A 14,735-nucleotide genomic window follows, 5' to 3' on the forward strand; every position below is an offset into this window, starting at 1 on the left:
TCTATCGAGTCAACGGAACAGCTCAGAACTCTATCGAGATCTCGAAGGCCTTCGAAACATCGCGCAAGGTTGCTAGCGTTGACCCGAGGCGCGTCACGCACACACTTGCACAGCGCCTTTTACGGTACAAAAACGTTACCAAACGTTATTATTTTATATCTTTAATTTACGCGGTAAAATATTAATACCCGTAATAATTTTAAAATAGCATCGCTCTTTTTTTAGGCGTATTATTTATGTAATCTCGACTATTGTAGCATACGCCGCCGAGAAAAACAAACACAATGAAAAGCACGCGTTAAAAAAAATGTTGTTGAATAACAACTAAACACCTGCAGTTACTAAAAAAAGATAACAGTTACATTTTATTTTGTATTTATAAATATATTTTAGTTCTTTAAGAAAAACCTAAAGCAACGATAGTGGCGCCATAAAAGTTTGGCGCCAAACACCAGAACTATTTCAATAGCCTTCGAGTTTTGCCGTGTAGCAGCGGCACAACTCCTTCGAGTTCGATCGCGATTGAAAATCTCGAAAGCTATCAACTCAATCGCCTTTGAAAATGACCGTGTGACTGGGGTATAAGACGGATTAACCTATCTGTCATAAGCTTTTCTTTCATGTTAACCTTACAAAGAGCGTCACGTGAGCTGAATACATGATTCTAAACGTTGTTCCTGCACACTTCGGCGGCAGCAAGACGACGGAACCCGCAGCCAGCAATGACAACGTAAGCATTCGAAGCATATTCGTATCGCATTCAGATCTCGTAAATGGTTCTGAATCACAACCGACGTGATAGCAGTGTTTCTAAGCATTCTTAGCGTTATTTTCATTATAATGAGCAAGCCCTTTCATTACTACAGGGAGGAAAAACTTGAATTCACTTCACTTGAGATGCCGTCGCGCTGCACTCGGCATCGACAGGTTTTTCAAACGGCACCTCTGGCGCTTCGATGCATGTGCCTGCTTCGATGCAAGATTTGATTATGCTTTATAAGAAACGCAAATATTCCTGTTATCAAATACACTGGTTTTGACAATTTCTGGAAATCTGCTCGCAACAGAGCGAAGGCAACCGAAGGCGACGGAGGCCACTGCAGAGGCCACAGCCAATAGAACCATCAGTTCTGCGGGCTGATTTTCTTACGTCCACTAAGGAGCATAATCCTGCGGGAACGAACACATTCCAGTTGCACATATGGAGGATAAGATCTACGCCGAAGCGTTGCGCGCCATTTGTGGTCCACCCAAGCGCTCTTGGTCTGTCATAGGAATAGGAATAGAAATGTGCGATATCAGTGCACGTTAAAGAACCCCAGGTGGTCGAACTTTCCGGAGTCCTCTACTACGGCGTCTCTCATAGCCTCAATCGTATCGGGACGTTAAATCCAACCAACCAAATCCAAACCAGTACCACTAACAGCTACTACATAACTCTTCGCCTTTTCCTTCCTTTGAGCCAAGTATTATTATTATTATTATTATTATTATTATTATTATTATTATTATTATTATTATTATTATTATTATTATTATTATTATTATTATTATTATTATTATTATTATTATTATTATTATTATTATTATTATTATTATTATTATTGTACGGCATTTCGGGATTGTACTGAATGTGCTAGACCTATATCTAGCACATCTGTGTGTCCTTATCATTTGAGCAACATTTTGTATGTTTGTGGAAATTGTTTGGGGGAAATAACAATTAAACAGCACTGCAGAAACTGCATCGGAGTAATGCGAAAGCTTCGGGACGTTAAACCCAACAAACCAAATCCAAACCAGTGCCACTAACAGCTACTACATAACTATAGAAAACGTTAAATACCACAATCAGGCACTACAGCAATACAGAAAATTATGAAGGTTATGATCAAACGTTTATCGAGACGGCCGGCCGAACAGAATAAGTTGTCATATTTTTGGCGTAGGTCTGTATTTTTTATCGACTGGGAATCACCTAGGCATCTATAGAAACCTCATTTCATTGTTAGTGCGTACAACCCTCATAAGCTCGGGCTCCAAGGGTGTCAGCCGGGCAGGGTTCATCGATTCCACATTAAGCTCCCCCATGAAAGAGTGCCCATCATTTGTTTATAACAATCACAGCTGACGCCCCTGCCAACTGCTATAATGTCCTGCCAGTTTGTCGGCTGTAGGCCTCATGGACAAACGTTGATATGACATCACATAGCAGTCATAGAGCTAAAACACTACCAATTGTAAAATTTTAACAGGGATCATCGTTAACTCTTCTTAGCAGATCCAGACAACCCACGATCGCGACAAAAGGTGCTGCAGAGGCACAGCTAGCATTTCCGTGCTTTGCTCGCTGGAAATGTGTGAGATCGAGGTGTGTATTATGAGGAACACCTCATAATACACTTAAGCTGGCATCGTGCACGCTGCTAGCTGGCCTATTCCTATTCGAGTCGGTTTAGAAATTTCTGTTTTCATATTCTTCTTTTTTCCTGCAATATTCTGTGAACTGAATGTGTTCTGTTTTAAATCAATACTCATCTACAACCGTGCAATTTGACTTACGTTTTTTAGCTTCAAAGGAATAGACAACGAATTAATTCTACAATGCGCTTTTTCTGAACAGTCCTTTTTTCTTAGCTCTCATGTGATATTTATTGCTTTTTCTTTATATATTTTGTGTCTTGTATATCTGAATTCACGTCTCATGTATTTAAGTGCACGAAAGCAGTAGTTTTACCGCTGTGCGACCGTAAGAGGAATTCGTTTCTGACATCCGTACCCATGCCTATATGAGAATTACATCTGCCCTGGAAATATTTAATTAGCCCGAATAGTTAGAGCCAGGAGCAACAGAGAAATAAAAACTCGGCATTAGAAAAACAAGCAGAGAGTTTTGCAATTTGCTAGGGTAAGTTCCGCGAATTCATATTTGGAAAAGAAGGAAAGGATGAGTAACAATTTTTCAAAGGTGTGATCTTATACCATATGCTATAGTGCCTCTCAGATCACCCTGCACAATGTACATCCAATTTCAGAGCCTGAATGCTCCAGTTGGCACTGAGTATGTGCTTTACAAAGCGACTTACCAAAACGACAATTATACATGGGGAAAAGGATTCAAGTGCATGACGGTAAAAACAGTCCGCGTGAATGAAGCACAGAAGAGTGTCACATCGAGGTTCTTTTTCAAGAATGCCACAGAGGGCGTGTAAGTATATGCCTAAGCACTATGCATCTCCCAATACTTACGTGTCTATTAAAAATTGGTTCCCTTTGTCATAGCACATATTAATGCAGCCTCTTAGCTCGTTTTGCTAGTTGGGAAAGGTCAACGCTCACCACTGTTTTACATGACTTGTTAGTTAACTGAAGTTCTCAGGTTGAACGACAAGCTCTCTTTCCGACACTTTTTTTCGATAGCCTGAATGTGCAATAAAATGTTTATACGTGTGCCTCCCTTTTTTGCTAACTTTCCTGTTTAAGCCGGCGAGGTTATGCAATATGTATCCGTCTAGGATAAAATTCATCTTTGCATCTCTATTCATCAAAACATATACTGTGAAGGGAATAACAGATCAAAAACACCTGCTAAGGTAATTAGAACACATATTAAAAATATGTTTTCTCGCATATCTCCTGCTTGAAAATGAGTGCACATTCACTATGCCAACAGATTGATTGCTGTCACAACGTGCTCCTGGTGCAAGAAGATAATACCATTTAGACAGAATTCATTTCTTTCATTGTCTTTCGGTATAAGGGTAGTCATTCAGACACTGTCGCAAACTTTCTCAGAGAACCACTTGCTACACATGTATCGTACATTTTTTCTAGACATCACGTGACGGAAGTGATAAAAGCTGTCAACAAAGAAGGTTCCAAGACACCCAACGCATTTGAGTACCATCTTACAGGTGCGTATACTCCTGTGTTCCCCTACCGAGATTTAAATCTTTCTTTAGTAGCCTAACAACTCCCTACGCGCAACGGTGGCTCAGTGGCTAGGACGCACGACGTGAACACAAGCAGTCGGGGTTAGATCCCTGCCATGGTGGTCGCTTTTGATCAGGGGTGAAAAGCAAAGCGCTCGTGTACTGTGCGATATTAGTACACTTTAAAGAAGCCCAGATTATCAAAATTTCTCAGGGCCTACACTAAGGCTTCGCTCATAAGCCTTGTCCCTTTGGGATGTTAAGCCTCACAAACGGAAGCAAATATTATAAATCTACTGACCTAGGAAGGGTATTATATCAAGCAGCACTGCATGCGTTTAGCAGACTGTATAGCTTCGCAACATTCTTGTTTGTAACAGTAGATTATGCGTTGAATATTTGTACTTCATTAAAAGTTTTTATCGACACCCTCACAATCGAAAAACAAGACAGTTCTGAATCGTCTAGATTTAAAACTAAAATTCATGTAGTCACTGTGACCAAATAAACTGTGATGTAAGAAGCCAGAATATATGACAACTGAACGGAAGCTGTTGGGATATCAATGTACAGCCTGTCGCATTTAGAGTGACACTGGCAAGCTCCCCGTGCGTGGAATATGCTGCTCCTGTGCATGTGGGCATCGCAGTTGCGCTTGCTGTGACTACTGTCAGCTGACAGTGTGGACCATCCTTTGACTGCCACAAGTAAACCTCCTCTCCCCCACTCCTGTGTCAGGCTTAGCTATCTCAACAAATTTTTTTCCTCTGAAGCTATACACATAACGCGTTCTAAGGGCCAAGTTGTCATAGCGAGGGTGCACCCCTTGAGAGAATTTGCGAGTATGTAATGCGGGGAATTAATAGCCTAAGCGTCGTTTAGGAACGTGCCGTAGTCTGTACATCGGTTCTACCGAAGGCAGATCGCTTAACGTGTCACTTGTTAGCACGACCGCTCAGTAATTTATTTACGTCAGCACAAACCAATCCTTCTGATTAAAATCAGTATTTTCGATTTCTAATGTATATCGGCAATTCGATGCACTAGAACGCCCCTTCGACGAAAGAAGACTATTTCCAACAGAGAAAAGTTGTGTCTGACTTTCCAGCCATGTCTGCCGGACATCTTCGAATAACAACCGGCGACATCGCATGATTCTATGCATACTTGAAAAATAAAATATCGTGATGTACTGTATGTGTGCACTGTGGGGAGGGTGAATCGGATTTTTGAATGGCCATTGCTGAGAGGAAGTCTAAGGCTTTGAGATGTGTGCATCCGATATTTAAAGAAATCGGTTAGTACGTTTAACGAGGTCGTTGCTTTCCCGTTCTCGTTCTTCGCCTCTTGTAAAGCGGCGACTGCATTAACATAGCACGGTCATGCTGCGGTAATTTTCAGAGGGATGGGTAACAGAAACAATAGGCCATTCTGATCTCTGAAAACCTTTTCTATGACCTTTTTAGATGCTTCCGTATTCAATGTTTGCTGAAACGAAGAGTACTTCTTAGACTGCATAAACCTAATTTTAAAGTTAGCGTGTTGCTTCTACACCAAGGACTAGTCTTCTCGCTAAAAAAGCTGCAAAAAACAAGTCCCAGATGTTCCTCGAACGGTCCCAGTTACTCATAGCAACATTGGCAGCAAGTATCAGTTTGTAATGTCCACAGCCATTGGGATCCATAATGCGTTGCTTTAGCATGTGCAGCTTTTTACGAATTATGGTTTCAGTACTGCTTATGAGACATTAGCACGTTCCTCTTCACGGCTCTTCTTTAAGAGCCAGTTTCAGTTTTCTGACATGCTTCTTTAGATGGCTCCTCTGTGCTACGTCCGCAGTGAACGTGATCTTCAATTCACTTATTCCATAATTGCATTGTTTACTGAAAAATTGCATCGACTAACTGTGAAATACTAACGTATATATTCTAAAGTTTTGTTGTTATCTGATTAAGAAAATTGCTGGCTGGTCTCGATAGAAATATGACAGCTCTGACTCATATGACGCGATGTCTAGCTGGTAGCGAAGTTACACTAAGCGAATGATAGCACTCAGTCCCCGGAGACCCTTAACCCTTGGATTAGCTTTGCAGTAACTTCGTTTGCACATTAAATACCAAGAAGTTGCAAATGTTTACATATTTATTGAATATGCAGGTTTACTACCTTAGCCATTATTTTCTTGGCTTTTATAGGTGGAGGAAACCTCACCGATTACGTCATTTACAGCGACCAGGTCTGCGATCTCATGAACGTCCCTTATAAACAAAATGGAAAAGGTAGATTAATTATTTCAAGCTTGCTGCATCCTGTATCACTATTTGTGATTAACAACACGCTAAAACAACCTGCTAAGGGTCGATGTAATACCGGGCACCCCATAATTTTCGACTGGACTGATTTTTTCAGCATTGTGGTAAGGTGCAGCTAAAGGAATTTGTTGAAAGCTGTGACATGACTGCACCGCAGGGAATACTAGATAGCACTCGCTCCTATATAACTTTAGAATGTTTCATAGGTATGCTCTTTACTGTAAAAGATGTTAAAAAGACTAAGTAATTAAAAATTGTAGATTCAAAAGGGAAAAATATACCTTCAGGAACAAACTGTGTGCGCGGCGAACACAATATGCTGCAATAATGTTTTAATTTTGCAGCTATTTAAAAAACAATTTCAATATACCATTATAAGCTAACGCAAGGGCGTGCTCCGATCTATGAACCACTCAAGTGAAGCCCAGGCATTAGAAAAACGTTTACTGCAAACAAAGAAAATCTTTTACGTCCATGCAAAGATGAAGAAGCCGGGAACGGAAGATGCGCATTCATGCCATCTTCCTCCTCATCCTTTAATTTTGTAGAATAATTTTTAATTCACCGTTTTCCGTCAGTCATGGACACATTTTACCGCAGCCAGCTTTAATCATCGTCGCCAGGCATGACATAACACCTCCGTGGCCTACGACGGTATTGGGAAAAATTAGTGCTTAAACTCTGCCGCTGATTAGTTAAAACATTGGGCGAAAGCTGCCGAGGGCCATGACATATTTCCTCTTCTTACTTCCACTCTTCTCTAATAGTCTTTAATGCGCTTCATTTCTCATCCTGCTGTTCTTAATTTATTCATATTTATTATTTCAGCCGCCAGTTTCTATTGGCGCTCCGCTTCTTTTCCGACACGTCCGCAATCTTCGAGCTTATGAACGCATCCACCCATCTCCCTTGCCGTAGTGGTTTGAATTTCACGACCTTTACACGCAGTCTAAAATTGGTTTTCTTCCTCATATATGAACAGAAGGTGATATTTCTGTTTTGGCTGGGGATGTACTGGAGCGGACGTAAGTAAACGGAGCACGCTTTTCTGTTGAAATTAAAATTACGCCTTCCGCACTGGAAATAAAAAAAAAAACGATATTTATCCGAGTGAAAGCGCACGGGCGTCTACTACTAGTTCGCATACCTCTACTGGCGGTCTTAATTAGGCAGCGTGTGAAAAATCTTATAAATAGCGTGCTCCTTTTACTTTTGTCCACAACTGTACATCCCTATTTCCCCAAGAGTCATCACGTTCGTACTGTGATCGGCACGAATATCTCCAAGGATTATGACAACTTATGTCATTCTGCAATTATTTTTACCCTCCAGGCTCCTGGTCTCCGAGTCCGTTTCTTCTCCAAATTCTCCTCGCGCTAAACATCAAAGTTACCAGCTCACGTCTCCAAGGGATCCCTCGTTTCCTGGTTGTTCAAGCTGAATAATGGGAAATTGCTTCCCTTCCGCTCATATACAGCATGATCAACATAGGTCGCATTTACGCGTAAACACTTTCCTGCCTTAGATAGGTTAAGGCTGTTCGAACCATATTTCAAATTGCACAGTTTATTCAGCAGTTCTATGCAGCATATCCCAGTTCCATGCGCGTGCACTGCATTCGCGCTCACGCTCATCATTTTCATAATTTTCACGTGGATACATTCACCGTTCTTAAAACATCAAACAACCCGCCACCTTGCCTTCTTAACCGAGAGCATTCCCGGCTCTGCTTCCGAAAGCAAGCTCTGCGCAAAAGGGTCATGCACTAATCCCTCCATGTTCGTACCCTTTCCTCCATAGTCTCACTCAATGAAAAGATGTTCTCTTTTTTCAAAGATTAGTCCCTGGATCATGTGTTTTTAAGAAATAATTAAGTCCTGAACCAAAGGGCACAAGATCTCTTTCCCCTATGTTCCTACCCTCTACCCCGTAGTTTCGCTCAGGACGAGAAGGTAGGCGTGCACCGGATTAGGTGTGGAACCACTAGGCCCCGTCAGTGTGTCATAAATGGCGTGGCCAACGCTTGCATTAAATTACAAATGACATCACCCTGGCGCATAGGCGGGCCTGTGTGATGTGCAACAGCGGTTGCAGATGTACACACCTATGGCTTCTTTGGAAAGATGCGATTATCGCAAGCGGGCAATTGATCATCAATTCATCGGAAAAACGTTGAATTTTATGCAGTGCCAGTTTAAATGCGTATTCTAACTTCTACCACATTTCCTCCCCTTTTCTCACTATGTCTATTGGCAAACATCACCAACAAAAAACACAATGCGCCCTCTTAATAGCCGGTTTCTTCACTTGCGAAGTCGTCAGTCTTTCATGCTGCGTTTAAGAGGTATTCGCTCTAGTCTGTATCATCTCCAAAATATTATACCTATCGACCCGACTATGCCTCCTTGATACTGATAAATTTCTAGAATATAAAAAAAATACTCAGCTAAGCCTAGCAAGTCGTGGGAAAGCTAGGATTAAGGAAGTGAGATCTATAGATAAGCCGGTCCTTAATTTTGCTTGCGCATATATATCCGGGCTTGGCAAAGCCAAACTTCGAATTCTTTTTCGGCCTCTTATATTGTGCCCAGAAGTTACCTACGAGGTCATTTTTTAAGTTAGGTTTTTTAAACAGATTTCGCTGCTGTGCGTAGTGTCCAATTTCTAATTACCGACTTTCAGTACTTTCGCGCTATCTTGACGTCTCACTGCTATTTCTTGCACTCTTATTCTTCAGGTTGCGAGCTCTGGGTCAGGAAGCATTTTGTCACCAACGTGCCTCAATGCTGCTTGTTTATGTTCAAAGTGTTCTGTCCAAAAGTCGGTTACGACCTATACCCCCTGTCAGAATGCCTGCGTATGAAGGATCCATTGGCTGAGTAGTGGAAGATGAAAATGCGGCAACGGAGCAAAGTACAACTGTAACCAGGATGGAAAGGATTGCGTACCGTACTGCACGTTTGTGTTTTTCAGTGCTTACTTCAGTTCCTTCTCCTCAAAGCACTACCTCTTATAAGGTCATTTAAAATGAATTGAACCCAATAAACTTTCTTTTAATTTCAAAATAAAATTTCTAATCATATTCAAGCATGCGCCGTGTCACATGTGCGTTATTATTTAGGCACCACTTGGGAGTACTGCAACACCAAAGTCAAAGTCAAAGTCAAAGTTTATTTCCCCTCTAAAACTACAGATGGAGGAATCGTAGAAAAAAGCTGCCCTTGGGCAGCTTGACTTGTCTACAATCCTAATTATTGGCAGGGAGGCAACACAAGAGTTTATAATAAGAATGATTTACAATTCTCCTTTTAAATATTCTGGAACGTTACCGCCAGATACTGTACTGTTGCCAAATCCATATAAATGAATTGTTTTCACTCACTTGCTTCCTATAACATGTTGAAGTAATATACTGCGCCTGCTGTTGTTAAGAAAGCACTTTGTATTTCTCTCTCTCCCCGCATAACGTCTTTATTGCGCCACTTCTTTAAGGAATACATAACATATTACGACACAGTGGCGTATTCCTATAGGGACTGCACCGTGCTTATACCTATGGACATCATTCTTCAAAATGTAATACAGCTAGATGGCCAATTTCATTCGAATACGCTAGCTCCGAAGTTACGCATTCATTTTTGCAGTCGAAAAGAAGTCGCTCGGCTGATTCAGGTATTTTACTAGCCACAGCCAAGTTCTTTGCACTGAAATGTTCTGACTACCTTGCCCTGCAGAAGGGAAAACATATTTTAAACAGGTTTCCTAGACGCGCCAATTCAGTGTGCTACTCTCCTGAATACTGGTAACTTTTTCCTAGCCTCAAACTATTATCAGCGGCGGCTTTTAAAACTGCTGAGACAAATAACTAGATGCAGAAATTATGGTAACAATAAAATATTTAAACCAGGACATAATACATAATATTACAATATGCGTCGTCTTCAGCCACCGCAGACTAAAAGTAGACATCGCAAGCGTGAGAAAAGACGGTGACTGTTTAGTTCCCGTTTTTCCTAGCTCTGTTTGATGCGGTGGATAGATGCCAACTCACATTAATTGCTCTACTGTGAAAGAGAAGGGCTTGAGGTCTGAGGTCTCTCGATGGTACATGACATACATAAGTTTGTACTACCCTGAATTCTTCAATTGCATATTTGCGTCAGTAGTGTTATGACTTCACGCCGTCAGATATCCGTAGAATTAAACTTGTGTGGTTTCCCGGCAATTGTGGAACTTCAATGAACGAATTCTTGGACTTTCTTTATCAGCTTCCCTTCAATGGCCCTAGATTTTAAATACTTCCCTACTTCTCTTTATGGGTGGCGGTGCGATACAAATAATTCTTTGGACGAAGCCCTCAGATTCGCCCTTTATAACATTGGACGACTTCTGGCAGTTAAATTACACATGGAATCCCGGTCAGTGTCTCTCTTTCAGTGCGAGGTGAGTCTGACAAATTTCAGGTGTGGGATTCCTCCCCTTTACATTTATCTTCATAGATCTGGCTTTTCTCCTTCAGTCATGTGTTCTTATTGCAATGAAACTGTGATGTTGATTCCTTTTTTCTGGTCCTGTCGTGGTTTTGCCTCCCTCCGAAAACTCTTCCTTGAAATTCCTTGCAAAACCATGTATATATCCTTGACTGTTCCAAATTTAATTTCGTTTGGAGGTACGCAGCTGGGCCTCAGCAACGGAAGCTCACTCCGCGGTACACAAACTTGTTAACGCCTTTGATAGGATTCTCTGCTAAGTGTGCCGATTCCGCACTTTCTCTCTTTCAGATCCTTATTGAGTTGAAATTAATATTTTTTTTCTGGTCAGTAGGGCCAATGCTTTCTTTCCTATTGCATGTTAATATGTATAGGTATATATTGTTTATTCTCATATCAAAAGAGTATAATACCATTGACTGCTGGATTCATGTGTGGCTAATCCTCCTCGGGGTTATGTGCCATTATCTGAGGGAAACAACAATAATACATGACCACGAGTACTGAAGAGTTCAGACGCTAGAAACGTCTGGCTTCAGAAGTTCACCTTAGAGATATTGCCTAATATTTTTTACACATACTGCATGTGCAATTTTTTATTCTATAAATAAATCGGCAGTTTTTATGAGTCCAGCTACCAAAACATTTTTCTCTTTTCCAGCAGGTATTCCTGACAATACTCTGTGTTCTGATGAAACAGCAGCCTTTATGCATATCTCACAGCACAATACGGATAAACGAATAATAATTTAAGTTTGCCATCATTATTAAAATGAAAACATCGAAGGTCCCCAAAGAAGGTCAGATAACATCATTTTTGCACATTGTATCTACACATGGCGCCGCTACTAACAGAACAGTAGACTCTTGTGGAATGAATGCTTTGCTGGGCTGACTTGTTCTGCCACAGCACTGAGTAGCATAGTCGAAACAATTGGAAAAGACTACCTCTTTAGTCGGCACACAGCAGAATCTTTGCTATTCTCGGTCGCGCTTAGGTTAATGCTTACAAATTCTGTCACAATAAATCATGGCACGCGACTACAACACATTGAACAATGCGACAGCGTGCGGCAGTGATCATTCAAGATACGCGGCGTCGCACCTTGTGTCTCAAACACGGTGACAAAGCAACTTACCGGTGTAGTTCGACATAAAACAGTAAGCGCTACAACGTTTCTAGGATTACTCTTGACCTATAACAAGCATCGAACCGGTGCCTTATGCCAAGGTGATCAAAATGAACATTGCAAAGGCAAGAATAAAAATATTGAGGACCATTATTTTTCGCCTTTCTTGCCAGAAAAATCAAAGGCGCGATGTAACTTAATTGTCCACTATAATGTTTTATGGCAAAATTTATTTGTGGCTCGTGAGTGGCGGGATCATATTCTGTGCGCAAAAAAAGACCACCTAGTGGTATTTAAGAAAAAACGGCTATCGAGGTATTTTTCTACGAGCCCCAGCCGAGCGCGCATATCTACAACAGGCCGGTGAGAAACATATGGTAAATTGTGTTTAGCGAGCCTGCCCTCTCCATATCAACGTGGGGTGTGCGACTGTGCCTCGGCGGCGGGTATAAGACGAAGAGGTACGTCGTATTTAGGGTGGCCGAATGCGGAAAACAAGCACGCGCGTGCAATCTCGGCTGTGGCGGTCGCTTTTCATCAGGGGCGAAAAAGAATGCCCCCGTGTACTGTGCATTATAAGTGCACGTTAACGAAGCCCCGGTGGTCTAAATTCCTTAAGCCCTTCATTAAGGTTTCTTATAAAAGATTTATTTTTTCAGACTATTCTTATCACTCCAGCGTAACTGCTCTTAAATCTATGGCTCACTTTACTAATCTCAATCTGAGACGTTGCATCTTTAGGCTTTGCCTTGTTCATAAATTTTATCACACACCACTTGATGTGTCAGTGATATTACCAGCTCATTGCTTCTCAAACCGCACCAGCCATCCCAAAGTTGTCTACCCTCCACCAGCGCAGACTACAGCTCATCTTCGCTCGTTCTTCGTAAAAACTGCTCGGGACTGGAACAATCTGCCAGTAGACTTCGTGCACCACTCCAATCCATCTCAATTCAAGGCAGCCATCGAATCTATTTTCATATGAAATAGCAGCCCATCCCTCATGTAATACCCCATTCCTGGGGCATTTGAGGTATTGATAATAAATAAATAAATAAATAAATAAATAAATAAATAAATAAATATATCCAGATATTAGCCTGATAAACCTGATAAACGACCCAAATAATATAAATGTTCTGGCCTAGTATCGATGATATAGAAATAGCACTGCATGCCTTCACCCGACTCAAAGGTTTCCCACATTGTAGTCTGAGAAGTAGAGCGACGTGGACAAGTTGGTAAAAATCCATCGCGAGAAAACACGCTGACTGAAAAAGGAACGCCACATGGGGAACGTTTTAATTGAGTTGATGAGCAAGGTGTAATATGAGTACAAAGTTATGTTTTTTTTTTCTATGTTTTGGGGTTGAAGCAATAGCCTAAATTCTTCGTAACGCCTAAATTTGTTTCCAATTCCACAAAAAGGCCACTGTCAATAACATCGGGAAAAAAAGATTTATTAAAATATTGAAAATTGATTATTTCCCTTAAGGTGTATGTTTACCGTAAAAAGGATGACGATAATAGCTCGCAAATATTTTCGATTCCGCGAAAGCTGAAAGCAGTTATTACGTTATATCTTTGTTTATTAGTATAACACTGCCTGGTTGCTATATATTTATTTCATAGAAACATGGACGATATATAAGGAAACGAATTTTCACCACTGTTATTGTGATAGCGGTTTGAGTGAACATGCATATATCTGAACTGTGTCCTGATATTAAACTAACAGAACCACTAAGGAAACATTTCATTTGGAGCAAATCATATTTTGGCGATATATATATATATATTAGGCGGTGACAAAAAAGAGTTGCCAAGAGGCTTATCAATATTATGTATATTTACAAAAAAGCACAGAACAGTTCGTGTGCTAAATCTCCATCCTTTTTTTTTATAACAGCAACGCTGCATTCTATTCAACTAATTCGTTGGACATTACATGGGCCTTAACAAGAATTAATGGGACCTGCATGAGACATTTGGTTCGGGCTGATATTAAAGCACGGACAAACATAGATGTAAAGAAAGTTGTCAAAATTATTTCAGATTTGCAAAGATTCCTTCTTCGGAGAAGATGGAGATGAAAGTGTTCTTGCCCGACAGCTTCATGATTTCCGCGATCATGGCAATGCGGTGCAAGTCGCTATAATAGCTTTCGCATGCTGGTGTAGTGATCAAACACATAACATTTATTTTTGTAAACATATCTCTGAACGTCGATCGACATAGTCCGGCACACTTCAAAAAGGGTTGTGTTTTATATTCTTCACTGGGAATTACTTTTTCGTACATTGCAATGTATTTTATTGGGTTTCGAAAGTGTGCCTGAACATGTTTTTGAGAAGGTTTTTCGTGGCTTCTGTTCAACTAAATGTCACGTAAAACGGAGTGCGACGCACATCATAGGACGGCGTCAGCCTATAGCACCTCTTATAGGGAAGATACATGATTTACTTTTTTTTTAAATAGAGCGAATGAAGGCAAACGAGCAACAGTACCGCCAGAAGACCAGACAAGATACATGCGTGCCTGGCCTCCTGAATAACAAATCATCTCTAACGCCTATTCATGCTTTATCGTATGAATGAGCATTCAAAGTAATCGGAGAATCTTTACACATGGTTTGAATTTGAAACAATTTTCCTGCACTAAGAATACCACGAAGATGCTGCCAGTGTTGCCATATTAATTGAATACTCAATTTAACTTCCTTGGAAACTGCGTATTTTTGCCTTTTACGGATGGTGTAACAACGCTCACCGACCACGTCATTTACACCGACCAGGTCTGTGATCTCTTGAACATTCCATATAAACAAAATGGGAAAGGTAGGTAAATTATCTTTGTCCTCTGCTTCCTGTG

General features: G+C 40.9%; 1 protein-coding gene across 1 annotated transcript; it reads left to right on the plus strand.

Moving 5' to 3' along the window:
• Positions 1–658: 658 nt before the first annotated feature.
• Positions 659–9,281, plus strand: LOC146173628 (female-specific histamine-binding protein 2-like). Its single transcript, XM_084585235.1, has 5 exons — positions 659–730; positions 3,036–3,208; positions 3,835–3,914; positions 6,128–6,211; positions 8,982–9,281. Exons 1-5 carry the CDS (start codon positions 659–661, stop codon positions 9,125–9,127), a joined length of 555 nt encoding a protein of 184 aa, XP_084441361.1. The 3' UTR covers positions 9,128–9,281.
• The last annotated feature ends 5,454 nt before the right edge of the window (positions 9,282–14,735 follow it).

Source organism: Amblyomma maculatum, chromosome 11 (genome assembly GCF_055883805.1).
Source record: "Amblyomma maculatum isolate TAMU_Amacu chromosome 11, ASM5588380v1, whole genome shotgun sequence".
NCBI classification, from domain to species: Eukaryota; Metazoa; Arthropoda; class Arachnida; order Ixodida; family Ixodidae; genus Amblyomma; species Amblyomma maculatum.

Bases quoted from the DNA above. Each gene is read 5' to 3' on its own strand.
- LOC146173628 (XM_084585235.1), top strand. From the start codon at position 659: ATGATTCTAAACGTTGTTCCTGCACACTTCGGCGGCAGCAAGACGACG. The intron at 3,209-3,834 runs GTAAGTATATGC...CATTTTTTCTAG, and splicing joins AAGAATGCCACAGAGGGCGT to ACATCACGTGACGGAAGTGA. The intron at 6,212-8,981 runs GTAGATTAATTA...CTTATTCTTCAG, and splicing joins TTATAAACAAAATGGAAAAG to GTTGCGAGCTCTGGGTCAGG.